Source organism: Tasmannia lanceolata, unplaced genomic scaffold, assembly GCF_043159265.1.
Source record: "Tasmannia lanceolata isolate RefF3 unplaced genomic scaffold, GAP_Taslan_0.1 ptg000015l, whole genome shotgun sequence".
Lineage (NCBI taxonomy): Eukaryota > Viridiplantae > Streptophyta > Magnoliopsida > Canellales > Winteraceae > Tasmannia > Tasmannia lanceolata.
In genome coordinates, this window is record NW_027518692.1 from 30,866,346 (window position 1) to 30,887,459 (window position 21,114).

A 21,114-nucleotide genomic window follows, 5' to 3' on the forward strand; every position below is an offset into this window, starting at 1 on the left:
ATTGATTTTTATTTTGAAAACAGTGTAAAAGAGGGTTCATGATCAAGGTGTTGTATGTCCTACCAGCGTTTCTTAGATTTTAAGTGAGAAATTCAGGTTCTAAATATCTCTCCTGCATCCTAAGATTTCTAAAACCTGAAAACATGAGAGGATCTGCTACTCTCTTGCTCACAGAAAGAAGGGCGAGAAGTCAAGAACAACATCCAGTCCGATTTTTCTCTTGTCTCTTAGCTACAATTTTGAAGAAATTCCCGCGTCCGATTCTTCTCTTGTCTCTTAGCTACAATTTTGAAGAAATCCCCGCATATCCAAACGGCCCGAAGTGATCTTGGAGACGGATGGATTGAAAAGATGGAAATGGATATGAGGATTTCGAAATTGTTTATCTCTGCGTGCAAGCGAGGAGTTACACAGCTCGTTTTCTTCAGTTGAAATAAAACACAAGGGGTTGGATTTTCTCTTATTTGCAACACCCATTTTACGAGACCCTGATAAATAAGAATTTTCTTTTCTTGAGTAAGAAAATAACAGGTTTTAGATGGTTTTCTACATTCCTATTTTTGGAAGAAAATTTGTCCCAAAATTTTAAAATCTGCATTATAGTAGTTAACCAAACAATGAATTTTGGCTTTTTTAGGAAACTGGTTTTCCCCAGAAAAACAGAAGAAGAAGAAGAAGGATCTTCGAATGGTCTTATAGGTGGCATAAGCTTCCATCAAACTTAATAACTCCCAAGAATAGCACATGCTATCCATATCTCACAGCCACCAAGCTTAACAACTTGCTAAGCATGAAAAAAATCAGACTATGTCAAGTTGCTAAAGGTCTAATGTACACGGTACACTAGCCAGTAGCCAACTTCAGAGCTTTAAGGCCTTTGCAAGGCCATGAAAAAGGTAAGTTTCCAACAGTGCCTACACGTTACTGACTTTCAGTACAAAAACACTAATCCTTCGACAATTCAGTGTCTGGCTACCAATTCAAACCCAGATGTTTATATCAACAACACTCATCTGGACATTCTTGAAATACACCCTTTTCCGAAGATAAAATGAGAGTCCACAAGAACAAGAAAAATATGAATCCTGTAGATTCTAAACCTCAAGCAACAAATGTCTCAACTCTCTCCCTCTCTCCTTTTTTTTCTTCTCTACTTTTCTTTTTCTTCATTGCATGTACATGATAAAATCAGGTAATAACCATACGAATAAGAGAGCCAAAAGAAGAGACATACAAAAAAAAGAAAAAAAAAAGGCACTAATCACTCATCTTACAAAGTTACAAGCTCCCAACTTTACTACCATTTGGCTTTGTCTTGGCCATGTCCACAAGATCTCCAAACAATTTATCCTCTGGCTTTGATGGCTTGTTGGGCTGAATGTAGCTAGAAGTAGTAGGCATCTGATAAGAGGTGGACATGTACCTGTTGTTATCTTGCATGGAAAGCCCATACATTCTCTGTTCAAAGAACTGAGGTGGGACACCATATCCATAGCCTCCAAACCCGTTGTTTTGCATCGACTGTGGATACATACCTTCCAGTTGGCTTTGCATTGGTTGAGTATACATGCCAGTTGCGAGATGGTTGCTTTGTAACAGTTGAGAATGCATACCTGGAAGTTGACCGCTCTGAATTGGCGGAGGATTTGTACCCATGAACTGATCACTCTGCATTGGTGGATAATGAGCACCTGTAAGCTGACCACTCTGCATTGGTTGAGGTTCGATGCCCTCAAGTTGGGTACTTTGCACTGGTTGGGCTTCCCAGGGTGGTGGTGGCAGTGCTCCGTCACCTTGGGCAGATGTACCTGTTAAGCAAACAAAAACGAAATTCGTATCAAACAAGAACAGACCAAAACCAGTCTGTTATGCAGCTATGTCACAAATACCTCCGATATTTTTAAAATATTGCGATTTTATCGTGATATTTTGATAGAACAGAATCCTAAAACAATCCCGAGAATTTAAAAAATATAGCGATAATTTTATTTACCGTGATGGATAATATCACGATATTTTTACAATATTTTTATTTTTTATTTTTCATAATTTATATATTTTCAATAATTTAATTTTTATCATTTTTTTCGGATATAAACCCGGAAAAATAAAAAAATGATATATGCCAAGATTTTCCCTTCCCGAGAATGATATTTGTGACAGTTATGCAGCAATTGTCAAACTAACTTCACAGCAAACATGAGCTGCCTGCTTTAAGAGGACTAGAAATGATAGAATATGTAAAGAAATTCCAGCTCTCCTTTTGCGTATTCCAATAGTCTCGGCAGTCTTATAATTGCGTGTGCCATGTAACTATCATTACTGGATGTGCAGTAGCAAAAGAAGCAGGAAGTAGGACAACAACAGAAAGCAGAAATTAATCCATGTCAGGGCTCAAAGCATTTGGAAACCATAAGGTTCTAAGGTAGGATAGGCACCTAAAATGAAAGATTTGCAATTAGAGGAATGATGGAGTGAAGGGAGCCCTTGCAAAAAACCAGTTACAAGGGCGTTCCTATCGGTCCTGTCCAAAAAGTGCATTTAACGCTGCTTTAACTTTATAGTTGTCAAGCCCTTTCCTATTTTTCTGTGCGGACTTTCTTTAGAAGGACCAATGGGGGCGCCCTTGTAACTGTTTTTGCAAGGGTGCCCATCAGTCTATCAGTCCTCTTGCAATTATATCACATGCAAAGGTGGAACAACTGAGAAAAAGATAATGTACTCTGAGCAACCTCACCATTCCATACAGGATTCGGCGCATGGTTTAAATGGGTCTCTTGGGCGAGAGATGGCTGCTCATATAGGGGTTGCCCCATGTTTTGGACGATCCCATTCGAATAAAACCAAGGTTGTGGAGGCTGCAGTGACTGCTGTGGAGGCTGAGAGTTAGGTGTTGAAGGGTATGTTTGTGGTGTTGGATAAACTGGTTGAGAATCCAACGAATTGGTAGTATTGTTGTTCTGGGAAAACACGTCAGATAGAGCAAAAATGTCCTGCTGAGAGGTAGAACTGGGAGATGATGCACTGACAGGAACAAGAACGAGTGAATTGTCAGCTTTTGGCGAATTGTAATCACCACTGAGAAGGTCCATATGGGGATCAATCTTTGCCAAAGGGGTTGGTGCACCATTTGCTGATGGAGGCATGGGAAGTGGTAATTGCTGGAGAGGAGGTTGGTTTCCTGAACTCGCAATTGAAGTAGTCCTGCATAAAAAATAATAATAATCTTATGTCCGTTAATGGCAATGGACAAAATGGCAAGTGACATCTAAAGAATATAATATCAGAAAGCATCCTAATTAGGAATTTTTTAGATCCGCAGCTACACAAATGCTAACCAATATTACAATCAATAAAATGAAAGATTAGCAATTGGACATGAAACTCCAAATCTGAAACATGGTTGAGTCAATCGATTTTGCCGGAAGCAATATCAACAACTCAGCTTATGTATTTCTGAAAAAAACTTAGGCAAATAAATGATCGATAACCCATACATGTGGCTCTTTGGCTTGAAGTCATGGGTATGCTCCCCATTGACGCAAGTTTGAATCCCCCCGGGCTTACCTGAAGTGCATGGTATACGGGTGATTGTGCGCATCCGTAGGGAATAGTCCCGCCCTAAAAATTAGGGTGAGGATACCCTATGTCACCAATAAATAAATAAATGATCGATGATCGACCGGTCAAGTTTTTCATCAACCAAGCTAAGTTCATCAAATGCCAAAAGCAAAAATATTCTGGTCGAACCTTTTTTGGTATTCCTACTCTTCCGATTTTAAACTGATTATTTTTTATTTTTTTAACTATTATTTCACTACATTTTGACTAACTAGACTGAGTTAGACTCAGAAATTACAAGACCAAATTCCAAGTAGATTCGATTTTTCCGGCCTCAACGGAAACTGGTCATATACTCAACATTTAGTCAACTCCTACAAATGACTTGAAGGATATAAACATGATATTTGTGAAATGACCAGTGATCAGCAGTTTTATTATCACAAATTAATGACATATAATGCAATATACATAAAACTATAAAAGTAAATAGACCTATGAGAAAACTCAGATTACCCCTTATCGGTATTTGTCTTATTATCTCCGACATCTATGAGTTCTTTAAGAGGCTTTGATTTCTCTACTCGAACAGCAGAGCCAGAAGAAATGGCATCGTGTTTGCTCAGTACACGCTGCAAGTCATCATTCAGTAACAATCCTTGACAAAGCAGCTCATCATCCCTGTAAGAAGTGAAAGAGTATTAGCACGGATTAGCCATTTTGGACATCAGGAATTTGAAACAAACAAAAAGCCTTACAATATTTCAAGGCACAAAGAACAATTCATATCCAAAATTGGATTAATGCAATTTTTGCAACTACACATTTACTATGATCATTAGCCAAGTCAGGTTGTCAGATAGGATAAAGGCACATCTCAATGTCGGACAAGGCCACAGGGTGTTGGACATTCAACTTGGAGATATCAGATATCCACACACACACACACACACACAGAGATAGGATAAAGGCACATCTCAATGTTGGACAAGGCGACAGGGTGTTGGACATTCAACTTGGAGATACTCAATGTCGGACAAGGCCACAGGGTGTTGGACATTCAACTTGGAGATACCCGATTTCCCCTCCCCTCCCCCCCCCCCCCCCCCCCCCCACACACACACACAGAAAGACAAATTATATATGCATATAAGAAAAATAGTAACAAAAAGAACCAAAATAAAACAGAAAAGGAGAAAATTAAATGTGGGACACAGATTGCCCGAAAGCTAAAATTTCTCTCATAACACCCTCTTTAGCAAGAGGTTCTGCTAAATCACTAGTGTCTTTAAGCACGTAGAAAAAAGGAAACATCATTTCCTAAACCCGCAACCAAAATCTCGTTGATTATGTGATTTAACTGTCATGGGGCTAAAGTACTATGGACCAGACAAGCAATAACATTCAACGAGTCACCTTCAATCGATAGATCTCCCTTCATCTAGAATAAGAGGCAGCCCCATAAGGAGGGCTCTTACCTTGATTCATAAGATACGTTAACATTTCTGAAAACACCTTCCCCTCCTGCCAGCCCCTGATTACCAAAGCATTGCGCCATTGCCCATCAAATTTGAACTTAATGGTATGATGCAGAAACCACTCAGCACTCCTCTTGTCCTCAACAATTCATTCCATTTTCTAAATAAGTCTTGCACTGCAACCCCCAAAACTTATTTTTTTGCAAGCACTCACCCAATAATCAAGCTTTTGAAGTCTAATATTAGCCTTCCAATTGATTTTTTTTTGTTGTGTGTGCGCATGTGCATGTGTGTGAAGCAACTTCCAATTGAGAAGCTTTTGTCCTCACTAATTATTTATTTCCTTTCTTTACAAGTTATACCACAAATGGGGACATATACTAAAGTCCTGGGTCCTTGTTACGTAGGTTATACAGAATCATTTATATGGAGTAGCAGGGAAAAGAAGCCTTACGAAGTTGTGTTCACAAGCTGTACCACTCTCTGCTTATATGTTCGACACTGTTCAACAAGATCAACAATTACATCTTGCTTGAGTCCCTGAAAATCAGCACCGAGATGTCTCAATAATTACAATGATATGCAAAGAAAGTAGCAAAGACTTGGGGTGTAAACCACACAGCATATATCAAGGTTTAAAAAAAATGGAACTCAAGTTAATCTCAACAACGGCCCGAGTCTCAATTAACTTACAACTCTGAAAGTACATAATCAAGTTTTCAAGTTAAAAAGCTTATGATATAATATGATTCTCCAACTCTCCAAGTAATAAATTGAAATTTGGAATAATTGAACAAGATTTTTTAGTGTTGCAAGTACTCAATCGAGTTTTTACAAGTTAAAAGAAAATGGAATTACCCCATTTTGATTCCATACTGAGAGTTTCTTGGGAATTCTGTTAAACACTGGTATATAGTTCTATATATGAAATCATTACTCTGTATATACTTATCAGGTTTTCAAGTTAAAAAGCTTATGATATAATATGATTCTCCGAGTAATAAGTTGAAAATTTGAGTAATTGAATAAGATTTTTTAGTGTTTCAAGCATGGTTTAAAATTTCGGTTTCGGTAACCGTTTCGGACCCACACCGAAAACCGAAATTTCAGCAAAATCAGAAATTTCGGTCCGAAATTTGGTAATTTGATTCGAGATTCCGGACCAAATTTTCGAAATTCCGAAATTTTGTAACACTATTTTTTAAAATAAATAATGGCATTTAATCGAAATTTCGGACCGAATCCGAAATTCGGTAAATGGCGAAAAATGAAATTTAGGTAAATTTTGGTTTCGGTCGAAATTTAAAACCATGGTTTCAAGGACTCAATCGAGCTTTTACAAGTTATAAGAAAACGGAGTTTCCCCGTTGACTCGACCAGACTCTTGATTTTGTACTCAGTGAGTCTCATGGGTACTCTGTCCAGTTAAAGATATGTATATAGTTCTATATGAAATCATCCAAATGTCTCGACAAAATACTGTTACGAAGGAAAACATGTTTTGAAGTTGAAAATCGCATCTACATGTACCTCTTTGTTCCCCGGGTCTAAAGCATTTAGCATTTCTGCAAGGACATCCATAATACCACGGGCATTTTGAATTTCTGTCAAGCTGACCAAAACGACAAAACATTAGTCCCATGGGAAAGGGGATTACACCAATAAATCAGTGAGCAGTAGCACTTTGAAGTACAATGAAACAGCAACTATAAGCATTGGTTAAAAGGAAAAAGGTTCCATAGTTCTCATTAACAAACAGAGCACATAACATGTGACTTTAAGCAAGAAAGAAGAAATTAGTTGAGCCAGAGTACAATGCATAGAGAATGACAAAATGCAGAAAGAAAGAGACCCCTACAAACAATGAATGGGTAATTTACTAATTTGTAAGGAAATAGTTCATTTTAGTCATGTGGATCCAGGAACTACTTTATTTTGTTAATATTCAATTATGACAATTATCTTTTGTTAATTGGATATATGAAAATGTTCCCACAGGATCAGGTGGAATACAAGTTGGTTCACTACGTCCTGATAACATACTTAATGTCATCCATGATGGACCATGATACTTTTGTGCCGTGGAACTGCAGTTCTAATAAACTTTTTTAAATGTTAGACCGGTGAAACAGGAAAGCAAATATGAAACCAAGAATTACAACCACGGAGGTCTACATTGGTATAAATATCTATGGCATGAAATAAATGAGAGCTTATTTGGCTTCCACAAGTTAATTGGTGAGATTTTTTTTGTGGGATGATCCATTCCCAACAGATGAATGAATTGGATCATCAAACAGGTGGACACCACTTGTAAATTTGCCGACTAAACTTTTCCAATATCCATGACTACAAAATTGATTGTTTGAAATATATAATTTAACACACACCCAGACACACACGCACTCACGCATGCGAGCGCGCGCACACATATGGGATTTCCTAGGAACCATTGCACAAGGCATTTCGCAGACCGGCTGTTGCATGAGAAAGCAGCCACATATAGGCTTACTTTTAGTCTTATTCATTTAATTCATCCTATGTGGCTGCTCTCTCATGCAACAGCCGGCCCAGGAAATGCCTTCTGCGATGGTACCTAGCAAATCCATATAATATATATATATATATATATATATATATATATATATATATATATATATATATATAGAGAGAGAGAGAGAGAGAGAGAGAGAACGGTTTCTACACACAAGTGTAGATAAGTTATCTACACACTAGCTTAAAATACAGTGGGGGCCCACATTGTTTGGGTGATCCAAACCATTCATTTGATGGGCCCTCACATAGATAGGCTGTGCCCAAAAAATCAGCTCCACAAGATCATCCTAACCCTTCGAACCGTGGAGGCAAAAAATGGACAGATTTGTGAAGGTTTATACACGTCCATTTTACCTCAACAAATCCTAGGGTTGGGATGATCCTATGGAGCTGATTTTTTGTGGACACCCTATCTATGTGAGGGCCAATCAAATGAATGGTTTGGATCACTCAAACAATATGCCCTCCACTGTATTTTAAGCTAGTGTGTAGATAACTTATCTACACTTGTGTGGAGAAACCGTTCTCTCTCGCATAAATAAATAAATATATAATATATATATATATATATATATATATATATATATCACTTTTGTTTGTCTTATTCACATTTAAGGTCATTTTTCTTAAATGAATGGATGATGGGAAACATGCATATAGGAGAAGAGAAAGAAGAAAATCTCTTTGCCCACTATAAATTGACCCGATTCAATTTGATGGTTTCCTCATTCTCTTGGAGGGACATGCAATCAAATTCAAGATCAACTACAGTGACAATGGACAAACCAAAGCCATGGATGTGATAGGGACTAACGACTCATGTTTCCAAAGGAGGCAAGGGAAGACCTTGACACAGTACATGTGGTGTTGGAAAGAGTTGTGTTTTCCTTCTCCAAGTCGTTAGGTTTGATTCCTCATCTTCCTCTACTTGAATCTCCATGGAAACAAGTTGCCCAGGTCAATCCAAATTCAGGTACTCATGGCTTCCTCCCTCCGGATATAGCAGAGTGAATCATATCTTTTCACAAGAGGGTCTACTCAAGGCTTTGCTGTTGAGTTTCCAATCAGAATTCACAAAGATTCTTTTTTTTCTGAAGGATGATTGTTTCTAAAAGGGCTCCCTAGAGGGGTTCCCTAATGGCTAAATAGAAAGGGTTTAAACAAATGAGCCCAAGCCGGGCTTTCAATGAGCCAAGCCGATCCGAGCCAGGCTCGAGCTTGGTTGGGTATATATATATATATATATATATATATATATATATATATATATATATATATATATATATATATATATATATATATATATATATATATATAATCCGAGCTTTAAAGCTCGGCTCGGCTTTATGAACCGAGCCTAAAAATTCACAAGCTTGTCCAATCCGAACTATACGAAGCTTGAGTTCGGGTCGTTTAGTTGACGAGCCTAATTTTTGGGCCCCCTGAGCGGAGCTTTTAATGAGCTGAACCCAAACATGTTTGTGATCCGGCTCAGTTCATTTGCAGCGCTACTAGTAGGCGTGCAACTCTAGTCGGGTTGGGTTGAGACCAACCCGAGATAGCATTCCCTCAACCCTAACCCAAATCGGGTCGGGTTCAGTCGAGTTGGGTTTTGGGTTCATCTAGGGCCAAACAGAAAAATATGAGAAAAAAACATAATCCTAAGAAAATCATGATAAAATTAGAGGCCGGAGGCCGGGTCGGGCTCAACCCTAACCCAATAGGAAATGAAATCCGGTTGGCTTTTCCAATCCTAAGCCAACTCAAGAAAATGCCAACCCAACCCAAGCCAAAATCAGGTTGAACCTGTCAGGTTCGGGGTGAGCCCGACCCAAGTTGCAACCTAAGAAGACATTAAAAGAAGAAACGGTGAAATAAACAAGTACAATTGCCATATTGGGCCACATTGAATTTCTTTTACATGGAATATTAGTTTTAGCAAGGGGTGGGAGAGGGAGAGAATTGAAGGGGCAGGAGCGAGGAGTTGATCAGCGTTGGTGCTGCCTGTAGTTAGCAAAATGATGGGATATTGTAGTAGCAATGGTCAAATAAATGAAAGCATGAAAAATCAGGTTTAATACGTTCAAAATTTTGTCATTTACAAAATATAGCGAGAATAAAGTTAGAAAGTTGGCCATAAACACACGTTTAAAATGCCTTAGGGGTATTTTTGTCATTTCTCATTATTGTTATTAATGAAAATACAATTAGCTGCTCTTAGTATCTCTCAGTCAAAAAGTATGAAACAATATGAAGGAAAAAACTATTAAAGGTGAGTGAGGGTTTGCTAAACAAAACACTGCCATTGGCATCAAAGGGAGTCCGGCCCGTGAAAGGTAGCCCATCAACAGGCTGTAAACAGATCAAAATCTACATGGCAGAGGGTATTTTGGTCAATTTATTATAGCCAATTTTTCGGCTTAGGCCTGTTCGTTTGGATTTTTAGAATCGATTGTGAATCCAAAACTGGCTATTGGACTCAAAACTCTAAACGTAAATTTGAATCCAATAGCCAGTTTTGGACTCACAATCAGTTCTCAAAATCCAGAACAACCAGGGCCTAAATGAAATTGTTTCAACGACAGTCTGGCAAGGATGGCAGCCAATAATAGTTTGTTAGGAGAATCCTCAACTAGAAATTTGTGCTAGGTTAAGCAAAAGTAATATCATGTGTATTAAAATTGACTATGGGTCTCCAATTTATGTTTTAGTTTCAAGTCCAATAATCAGTTTTGGACTCATCTAGTTCTTAGGTCTTAGGTCTTAGGTCGAGCACATCTAGTTCCGATGATGGCCATCAAATCGGTGGTGTTAACGAAAACCAAGTTCCTCAGCATCCACCTTAGAGTTCGGCAATTCGCGACTTTAACATTCCAACAAAGTATTTTCATGGTAGCAATGTTGACAGCCTTGCAGATTTCTTTATGATACTTCTCTTTCAATATGTGAGGGTTCATTTGGTTGCCATAGAAATAGGGTTTAGCAACCCACTAAATACTGAAGTTTTTTGTGGTTGTAAATTAAAAAAATACGCCAAATGAGACATTCGATAATAAATTTGAGTTCAAAATATAAGCATTTGGCATTTGTTCATTTGATTGCATCACAAAACATGCAAGATGCTGGTAAATGGACGAAGACACATGTCAAGAAAATAAATATTTCCATTCTGTGGAATTACCCTTTCTTTGGCATGGCGGCAAGCCTGGTATACAACTTTGCCATGGATTGGTATCCCCTTACATCTCCAGACCGCAACAGGTTGCCTTCATAAAAACGGAAGAATCAAATAACATCAAAAGAATAAAAACCATCAGAAAAAAAAGTGCAAACCATCCTTATAAGGATAATAATACCGTTCTAAAGTTTAACTACGAAATAATGAATCAGATTGTTATGTAACTCAATCATTGCCGATATTGTCATGTTTCATTTATTTTCAAAAGAATCGTTGACAAATGAGTTATCATTTCATGAGAAGTTATTTCTATTAAATAAATGACCCTATCCCAAAAAAAAAACACATTTCACAACACCAAGCATAAATGTAGATATATGCATAGAGATCACACTGTGATAGCTTTCGAATTAAATTTATCATATCCTTTTTCATCTAAATCATTTTTGCAAAGTGATTTGTAACTAAGATAACTAGGCTCCGTCCCATTTCCTGGGTAGATCTTGTTCGGTTTGAAGTTAAAACCAAGGATGTGCCACCTAATAGAAAACTCCGTCAAAGGTGCATTGTGATCACAATGGTGGTTAGGATTTAAGCACCGGTCAGACATTCTATTTCCTCCCCAACACTATGGTAATTTGTTGCTGGATTTGTGAGTTTAAGATACAAATCTTATGGATAACTGTAGACCAAATTATTTGTACTATTGGTTAAATGCACAATATTTTCCCAATGAAGAAACCAAATTAAAATGTGAGCACTCGACTATAGTAAGGAACTAATGCATTTTATATGAGAAACTATCGCTTAATGACATGGGCACTTCAATTCATTTCAAAAGAAGTAACGACATAAATAAAATAAAACCAGCATACCTGCATCGCAGTTAAGGGGGCTATCAGGTTCTGGATGGGCCATCAAAGCAATTATAGCCCTACAAACAGATTGGAGCATCCATGCGGGGCTCCAAGCGTTCTTCAAGATATCTAAGCAGATCTCTCCTGTCTGATTAAAACAAGAAGGGATACTAGAATAATTATGATGAATTATGATGATTACGACAATTCAGTTTCACACATTCAATATTAGCTAAGATTTTTCTTATCATTGATTACAAAGAATGTCATTAAGGAAATAGAAGAAAATGAGAAGTGAAAAGGTAAAAGAAAATCCCTACATACAGTTGCATGAATCTTCTGCTAACACGTGTTGTACTTGTAAAATGCATTTTGGATGCACACTTAAGTGCATGCCTCGGGCATTTGGGATCCCTTGTGCCTTACCTGGGCCTAGGCGCATGACTGATTATAGTATGACAAAAGAACATGAGGTGCCGCCTAAATCAGCTTACACTTAGGGCTTTTCATATTTATCACCCTTTACAAATCGGAATGGGTGAGGTAAAATAGTCTTCAAAGACAAGTAGAGCACTTGGAAAGCCTTTAATAGGATCAAGGACTACTTGATTGCTCTGCCAGAGTCTTTGAGCTTCTTTTGGTAGCGTATAGAAGAGTAGAAGATAATATCACACAAGACGTTTTCGGAAATCAACCATAATGGATGAAAGCTTAATTGCATTAGCTTTCTCTCAGTTTTACATACATTGAATGGTTGCATTTTATTTTAGTATTTGAATGACTATTTTTATGATTTTGTGATTTGAATGATTGTGATTTAGCTTTAGAAATTGAATACTTTTCTCTGAAAATTGACAATATATTCATAACGGAGATCATTACAAGCAGAGGGGACAAGGAGTCCCCCTGTGTACAAAATATGAGAGGCATAGAACTGATTCTTATGCCAAGATAAGAGGTTTTAGAGACCTAGTGTGTCTGCAAAAAAGACATTGCAAATCCACAAAATAGCTAAAACTTCATCAAAGACCTACTTTATCCTCACCCAATCATTCATAAAACGTAACAAATACCCATTCACCCTAGCAAGTTAGAGATTAACAAAGGATAATTCCTCGAGCAGTGAAGGACCAAAGTCCCTCAAGCACGCTCAGATAATCTCATTACCATCCAAATCCCTCAATTAAGGTAAAGAGTTCAGTAACCGGATCAATAACAACTTCCCATCTTCCATCTTCAATAACATCCAACCCAACAAGACCTTCCAAACCCTTCCAAAAATAATTTCATCCAAGACAGCCCGCAAAAGTCCACCAAAAACTATTTACACAGTAAGAAAAAACCCCTCATTTCTTCAGAGCCTTAAGCTCCCTGCTACCCCTACCTGGTGTCTTCCCCTTTTCCACCGCGTCTCGCTTCTCTATGTCCAGAAGCATCTCCTTCATCTTCTCTACATTTTCCTCAAAGCCAATGCCCAGCGTCTTACCCATTTTTGACATCTCGTCAAATTCCACCGAGAACGTCTGCTTCTCCTTGTTTAACAACTCCACATTTTCTTCCACTGAGGCATGTTTAGCCCTTTCAAGACAACCTTTAATCTTCCTACATCCATGGAATCTCTAGACTAAGTAGTCTCTCGAGATGGCCCCTCACTGATTTCATCGTCCCAATCCTCCTCTGAATCCGTCCCCTCTTCCAAGGCTTTCTTCTCTTCCGCCAAAGCTTTTTTGAAATGGGGGAGCTCGTGAAGAGGAACACATACCTCTTCCATAGATTTCTTGCCTGTAAGGGCTTCTATCTCCGCTTCCTTACCCGTTGCCTCCTCTCGGAGTTTCTTCCACTGATGCTCCAAAAAAGCCTGCGTGATTTCCCCTCATGAGGTTGATTGTTGCCGCTTCGTCCTTCTACCTTGACCATGTCGTTTGAAGGAAATTTTTTCTTCCATGCCTAGTCCTTCCTCCCTCGCCAACTTTCTTTTACCTGTGCGGTCAAATCTCCTTTCTTCGGCGGAGGAGCTGCCAAAACCCTTTCCCTGCCTCTTTTCATATAGGAGAGGACCGACTCTTGAGTGCCTTGAGTAATTATTATTCTCATTTCCATAACTACGATGCATGTTGGATGCGGGGTTAGTACGAAATCTTTTTGTATACTTCTTAGCGTATTTGCCACGACTTTAGGATTGGGACACGAGGCAATAGATCTGTGATTACCTTTTCGAAGATCCAAATGATGGTTATCTTTTTCGGTAGCAGGTGAATTGAATACTTTATTTTCATGATTCATATATGTTAGTGGATTAATAAGGACGGGATGGCTGTGAGCTTCTTGGATGTAGTGTTTATAGGCAACATATTCAATCCATTTCATTGGGTTCAAATGAGTCTTAAAGCTAGAAACTTGAGCGTTCCAAAAGCCCCTACACATGGGGCACCAAACACTAAGAACATTGCTGCTCTTGGTGTTCATCTTTCCTTTCTATCTCAGATTATGAAAAGCTTCTGATCATCAATGGAAAATACCTCTATTGCACTAAGATTATCAATGGAAGGAGAGATCACGTACTGTGAATAGGCTGTTTGTCTTCTGCCATGGATACGCCTCCCCCAGTGCACAAACATCAAAACTGATTATTGTATTTAATAGAGTCCAACAATCATTTTGGACTCAAAATCCAAAACAAACAGGGCCTAAGTAAACCAAATCAATGGATACAATTTATCCCTGTTCCTCGCCACAGATACTTGCTGAGAAGTTTCAAAAACTAACTTTAGAAATATATTCAAAAGGAGGTCACGATTATTTGGCTGAGAAGTTTCAAAAACTGAAGATTAGAAATATATTCAAAAGGAAAGAGAAATTATGCATACCTTAAAATGATGAAATATTTTTTGAAATCATGCATACCTTAAAATGCACATTAGGATGAAATATTTTTGTCAAGAACCGCACTTGAGGAGGCAACATAGGATACTGCTCAGGAACGGAAAATGCTAACTGAAATACACCACCTTCATAAGGAGTTTCTGAAGGTCCCTAGATGCAAAACAAGCCAACTTTAAGTTCCAAAGCAACGTGATGACTTTGATCCTCCCCCATATAACAAAACTTACCTTAATAAGAGCAGACCACTTAAATATGTTAGAATCATCACAAATCAATTCGATATCTGAATTTTCTCCTTTCTCTCGCTGCACCGCTTTGTACTCCTTGAAAAGTCTCGCCCTCGATGCCTGTATGTGATACATAATCAGTTTTTGAATAGAACCAAACATCAGGCAATAATATTCTTCTAATGTGCATATTGCAGAGTAATCGCAAAAGCATGCTTTTATATGGACTATGAGGGAAGGAACTGAGCATTTTTTTTTTTTTGGAAAGATAAATGGAACTAAGCATATTAAACCACATTGAAAGATAAAACTGATTTGGATTTTGAGGAGTCATGCGCTCGGATTCAAATGCAATCCAAGACGCTGCAAATGGTATAACAATTTGATTTTGAGTTTAGAAAGGGCAGGAAGCCCAACGGAACTTGAGACGTAGTAAATGGTTCCTCCTATGATTTAGAAGACACTTTGAATTTACTATTAACATGTGTGTCAACACATGTCGACACTAACACACATATCAACACGCCTTTCGACACTTGTAAATGGGCTGCTAGCAGTGTCGGACTTAGTGTGCATGTGTTGACACTTTTTTGTATTGTGTCAAGGGTAAATACTATCTTATTATTGAATAATGTGTTTGCCTCCTCTTTTGTTATTAACTCTCCGTTAACTAATATTTTTGTTATCTCCCTCACCTAAACCTAAAACCCTAAAGAAAATCTTATTCCAATATTATATTAATTCATTGTATCTTAATGGTCTCTCATTCTTGCTGCATATTGGGGTCTCTTATTATCTCACGTTTGCTTTAGACTTATAGTTGCTTAATCCTAAGATTTATTAGTTTATTGAATGACTATCTCTTGCTGCAAATGTTGAGTTGAGAACCAAAATTCTATATGTATGCAAGCCTACGAGCGTGTCGATGTTTATGTATTGTAGTGGTTGCCGTGTCAGACACCTCGTATCCCTGTCGACACGCGAGCCCGTGTCAATAGATCATAGGGTTCAACCAACAGACAAGAAAAATTGAAGAGGAAACCCCAAATGTAATAAGAAGATGGGAACCGTTCACGAGCATTGTAAAAGGCATAGTTTAACTCAGGCTTCTTTTTTCCCTTCGGTTGGTGATTTTTCACCATCAAGATGTTAATTGTTATGGATGAGAAAATTGGACTTGTGTTTTTTTTTTACTTGGACTTTGTGTTTCGCAACTTTCTATTAGAAATATTTCCTAAGTACCGGTAAAAAGGGAATTGTTACTCTAAATAAAAGACAATGAAAACCAAAAACATGCTCACAACCATTCATACAGTTTTTCTATTATGTAACTTGAGATCCCTCTAATTAGTACCCAAAGCCAAGATTTTTTTATATGAGAAAAGTAACTTTTTGCTTTCGCTCGTACGTGCATGAACTTTGTAGCTCACACAAAAACAACTTAAAACTTGTTTTTTGTTGTCGCCTGCAACTTAACCTACATTCCACCTGGCACGGATAGTTGATGGCTGTGCCAAATCACCACAAACTGTCCACATACATCAATGGTTTTCATCGAGTAAAAATCAACTCTGGCACATCTATTTAGAAACATAGTTGCCAGAGTGGGAAGCAAATATGAGTGATATGGGAAGCAGAGTGAGAAGCAAGGGGTCTAAAAAACAAAAAAAGTGTGAAGTGGAAAGCACAAAGGAAGCAATGGGGAAGTAAAGAGGAAACATGTGGGAAGCATCATGAGAAGTGAACATGAAGCATGTGGGGTGCCGCATTGGAAGTGAACGAGAAGCGCATTGAAAGAGATAGGGTTATAGTACGTTCGGGATATAGAGTTAATGTAGGTTAGGGCTACAAGTAGTTAAAACTTTAAAGTACTTCATAGTTCATTAGAATTACAAGGATCAAGGATTTATAGTTTTCCAAGATTGAAGTATTAATGATTTTGTTAAATATTTTAAAAAATCATATATAAGTTATATTAAAACTTTGAATCAGTTTTTAAAGTTTTTAATACATTCCTTTATGTTATATTTAAAAGGAGGAGTGTCTCAAGTTCTAAATACACTCATTTGGCATCACAAAAAAGAACACTCTTTTCAGAAATAATAATCTCCTCAACAGGAAGCATGATGGAAGTGTGTTTATGCTAAATTTAGGAAGAGAGGAGAATTTAGCTTCTGAAGCGAGCTTTCGAGCCAACTGGGAAGCTTATGGTAACTATAGTTAAATCAGCCACAAAGCATGTGAATGCCACAAAGCATGTGAATGCCACATTCTACCCTCACCTTTCCAAAACGAAGTTTTTTATCATAATGAATCATAAAGGAACATAAAGAAATCCACAGCAAAGTAGAATCGGTTGATCCAAACCATTGGTACCCCATACTTCAAAATTTAGAACGAGTGTTGTATTTACAGATATTTCACGTCTCAAATCTGAAAGATAGGTACCCATGCTTTATCATGATATTATGTTGTGAAACACAAGGTTTCATTTGCCACATTAGTTGGTAGCTAAAAAATGCTAAAACTGACCAAAAATACATCTCAACATAGAAACATGGCAATGAAACAGGATATTAAATTTAGAGCATGATGCCATTATAAAAGGAACAGATTATATGGATGGAACTTTTCGAAAAGCAAAAAGAGGCTATATGTGAGACATTCACAATATAAACCTATATTGAAAAATAAAGGTTGCATTCTTCACTCATGTACATAGAACATATTGTACATCAAGAAAGCCTAATAAATTTATCACATAAGACCCATAATCTTGGTATTGCAAAATTTATTTATTTTTTTATTTTGATCAAGATGGTATTGCACATTTTATCTACTGATTGTTCCCATAGTGAGATCCCAACATAGATCTTACAAACATAGATTACATTGACTCGAGAATATAAGGTGATGTTCTATTCAATGAGAAATAAACTGCATATCTATATCATGAAAAGAAGAACTGTAAAATCATCTAAAGTATGTAGTAGCAAACCTGCATACTCGTTGCTTCAAGGGATTAATTATACTTCAAATTTCAAATCTGTAAATTGGACTCCAAACTGCATAGAAAATTAGAGATAAAATCATGGGGCTATCAAATTATTTGATATTATACTTATAAATCAGTTAAAACAGCACATTCAATAAAAAAATATCTAAAATATAAGATTAAATTGAAAGAAAAATGGGTACATGAAGGAAAACCCTAATTCCACAAATCATGAAAAAAAAAATCATATGTTTTTCCTAAACAAATAAAGCAAATCTCTAAAATCTAAACTGATTTATTCCAGCCCAAGTAGGACCCATACAAGCACATAACAAACAGCAACAAAAACCCAAAAAAAAAGGGGGGGGGGGGGGGGGGGGGGGGGGAGGGGATTCTCCATTTCTGAGGAAAATTGAATCAAAAGTCCATAAGATTTAAATAAAAAGATGTGCAATTTGTTGATATTCATAGCTTATTTCAATTTGCTTCGTTGATTCTTCAATACCTTGAAATTTCACAAGCTTTAAAAAATACAGAGAAGGGGGTTGAAGAAATGAAAAGAGGGGGTGTGAATAAATGAAAATTCTTGATCTTGTTATGTGAAATAAAAAGAAGATTTAGTTGTGAAGAATCAAAACAATATTATAGAAAATATAAGAAGGGGGGTAAAAATCTGACCTGCAAGGCAAGAAATGGAAGGAAGGAGGTGTTTGGTTTGGGAAAAGGTTGACACTTATTCGCGAGTTCAATTAATAAGATGATTATATATTCGCACCCACTGTAGATGATTCGCGCCCCTTATAATGGTATTTGACGACAAAAAGCGTTAAAAGTCTGCCGCAATTCAAGTTATCAGGGGTGTGAATCATCCTACATTGGGTGCGAATTTATATTTGACCAATTAATAATGTGAAACATATTCGTTTAAGGCTGCGGGACTTGGCCAAGTTGTGGGCCCCACTATCTCAAGGGTTGGTAAGCTTCGACCTATGATGGGAGTTTGGAATGAGGGAGGGGTCCCACCATTAATTAATAGCATATATGCAGACTAGTATTCAATCCCATGTTATGAAATGGTGGAAAATGGCGGGCCCCATGCCATCAAAACATGAGGTATAAAATGATGGGCTCCATTCAAATGAATTGAGTTTTGAATACAAAATGAATAGATCCGGCAGTTTATGTTGAGGTAGAGAGAGAGTGAGAGAGGGAGGGGGGGGGGGGGGGGGGTACTTCCTATTGGAGATGAGAGGTTAAGGAGCAAAGAGGGTGAAGGAAACTGCCAGATTTGTTGATTTCCAATTACTTATTTCTACAGCATATTTGGAAATCTAATTTTTTTCACTGTCAATCACTGATTTGAAAATCCAAGGATTTGATCAGGATTCAAATCACAACACAAAAAGGGCTGCAAATGTGAGAAATCCAAATCAAAATCTTCTTGGCATCCAAACGGGCCCTTAGGGAAATGATAAATGCGCCCCCTTTCATCACTTGGGACACCCAGCTGCATTGTACGTGGCAATCAGGTCACTTCATTCCTTCAAATGTGTACACCAGCCCCTTTGCAGTCATAGATACACTGTAGCCGGGTGTCCCAAGTGATGAAAATGGGCGCATTTATCATTTCCCTAACATTAGTGGTAAAATGGTGGGCCTCACCTTATGCATAGGTGCGGTGGGCCCATGCTAGTCATGGTCATTAAATATTACTTAGAACCCACACCATCATAGCATGAGGTGTAAATAGTGGGTCCCATGATATGCATGGGTTTGGAATTTAGGGGTGCAAATTGGGTCAGGCTTAGCCCAAACCCAACGGGCTCAATCCGATTTTGGGTTGGGTTGGGTTGGGTTAGCATTTCCTCAGGTTGGGTTGGGTTAGGGTTGGGAAAAGCCAACCCGATTTAATTTCGGGTTGGGTTAGGGTTGAAGGCTTACCAACCCAACCCGAACCGACCCGACCTCTGTCCTCTAATTTTATCTTGATTTTCTTTGGGTTATTGTATTTTTCTGTTTAGCCTAGGGTGACCCCGGACCAACCCAACTCAATCCGCATTCGCCCCTTTTATTATAACGTGATTTGACATCAAAAGGAGTTAAAATTGCCCACCGTTGACGTTATCAGCGGGCGAATGCGTACTACAGACGGATGAAAATATCATCTCCCTAAAAAATATTGAGGTAAATAAGATACACTGTAGCTGGGTGTCCCGAGCAATAAAAAGGGGCGCATTTATCATTTCCCTAGAGAAAATATGAACAGAATTTCATTAAAAGCAATGGGGAGGAATGGTGACAAAACACACAATTTTTTCAAAAAGCAGAGACGTCGAGATTTAAAAAGTACTAGTTTTTCTATTTTTATCTCATTTAATTAATTGAAGCTACTCTAATTAGATTGTAACCACCATGGTTTTAAAACTCCCCGGGGTCTACCTTACACAAATTGAAACCACACGGGTCTACTTGTAACTTTTTAAACATCAGGGGTTAAGTTGAATGTGTCAGAAACCACAGGGGGTAAGTGTATTTTTCCCTTTATTATTTAAACAACTATCAAAGGTTATTACGAGATCTCAGCTTACATACCCAAAGAAAAGGTTATGATGGTTCCCCAAAAAAACTCTTAGAAGCTACTTAAAATAGAAAAGACAAGCTGAGTTTGTGCAATAATTGAAACATGTTAGTGTCAATATCAGTAGCCAAAACAAGGGATTCTTCTTCAATAGTATCATGGATAAGGAACACTTGTTGATAACAGAAAAGACTACAAATCTCATCAAACAACACACCATCCTAAGATTTCTAAAACCTGAAAACATGAGAGGATCTGCATTATAGGTTTTAGATGGTTTTCTACATTCCTATTTTTGGAAGAAAAATTGTCCCAAAATTTTAAAATCTGCATTATAGTAGTTAACCAAACAATGAATTTTGGCTTTTTTAGGAAACTGGTTTTCCCCAGAAAAACAGAAGAAGAAGAAGAAGGATCTTCGAATGGTCTTATAGATGGCATAAGCTTCCATCAAACTTAATAACTCCCAGGAATAGCACATGCTATCCATATCTCACAGCCACCAAGCTTAACAACTTGCTAAGCATGAAAAAAATCAAACTATGTCAAGTTGCTAAAGGTCTAATGTACACGGTACACTAGCCAGTAGCCAACTTCAGAGCTTTAAGGCCTTTGCAAGGCCATCAAAAAGGTAAGTTTCCAACAGTGCCTACACGTTACTGACTTTCAGTACAAAAACACTAATCCTTCGACAATTCAGTGTCTGGCTACCAATTCAAACCCAGATGTTTATATCAACAACACTCATCTGGACATTCTTGAAATACTCCCTTTTCCGAAGATAAAATGAGAGTCCACAAG

General features: G+C 37.7%; 1 protein-coding gene across 5 annotated transcripts; it reads right to left on the reverse strand.

Moving 5' to 3' along the window:
- Positions 1 to 1,014: 1,014 nt before the first annotated feature.
- Positions 1,015 to 18,483, reverse strand: LOC143846390 (protein PEROXIN-4-like). Of its 5 annotated transcripts, none has more exons than XM_077354821.1 (11): positions 18,414 to 18,476; positions 17,739 to 17,805; positions 14,741 to 14,860; positions 14,535 to 14,663; positions 11,649 to 11,778; positions 10,777 to 10,861; positions 6,570 to 6,651; positions 5,494 to 5,579; positions 4,078 to 4,242; positions 2,738 to 3,204; positions 1,015 to 1,808 (listed from the first exon to the last, which is right to left on the reverse strand). In XM_077354821.1, the coding sequence occupies exons 2-11, from the start codon at positions 17,742 to 17,744 to the stop codon at positions 1,279 to 1,281; spliced, it is 1,800 nt and encodes a 599-aa protein (XP_077210936.1). In that variant the 5' UTR covers positions 17,745 to 17,805; positions 18,414 to 18,476; the 3' UTR covers positions 1,015 to 1,278. The 5 variants fall into 5 exon arrangements, with proteins under 5 accessions (XP_077210936.1, XP_077210937.1, XP_077210938.1 ...); XM_077354822.1 differs by lacking the exon at positions 18,414 to 18,476 and adding an exon at positions 18,241 to 18,370; XM_077354823.1 differs by lacking the exons at positions 17,739 to 17,805; positions 18,414 to 18,476 and having other exon boundaries at positions 1,067 to 1,808; positions 14,535 to 14,653; positions 14,741 to 14,866.
- Between the last annotated feature and the right edge of the window lie 2,631 nt (positions 18,484 to 21,114).

Excerpts from the sequence above, each read along its gene's own strand:
- LOC143846390 (XM_077354821.1), bottom strand. Across the intron at positions 14,664-14,740 it reads AGTGGTCTGCTCTTATTAAG|GGACCTTCAGAAACTCCTTA; the intron begins GTAAGTTTTGTT and ends TTTTGCATCTAG. Across the intron at positions 3,205-4,077 it reads AAGACAAATACCGATAAGGG|GACTACTTCAATTGCGAGTT; the intron begins GTAATCTGAGTT and ends TTTTTTATGCAG.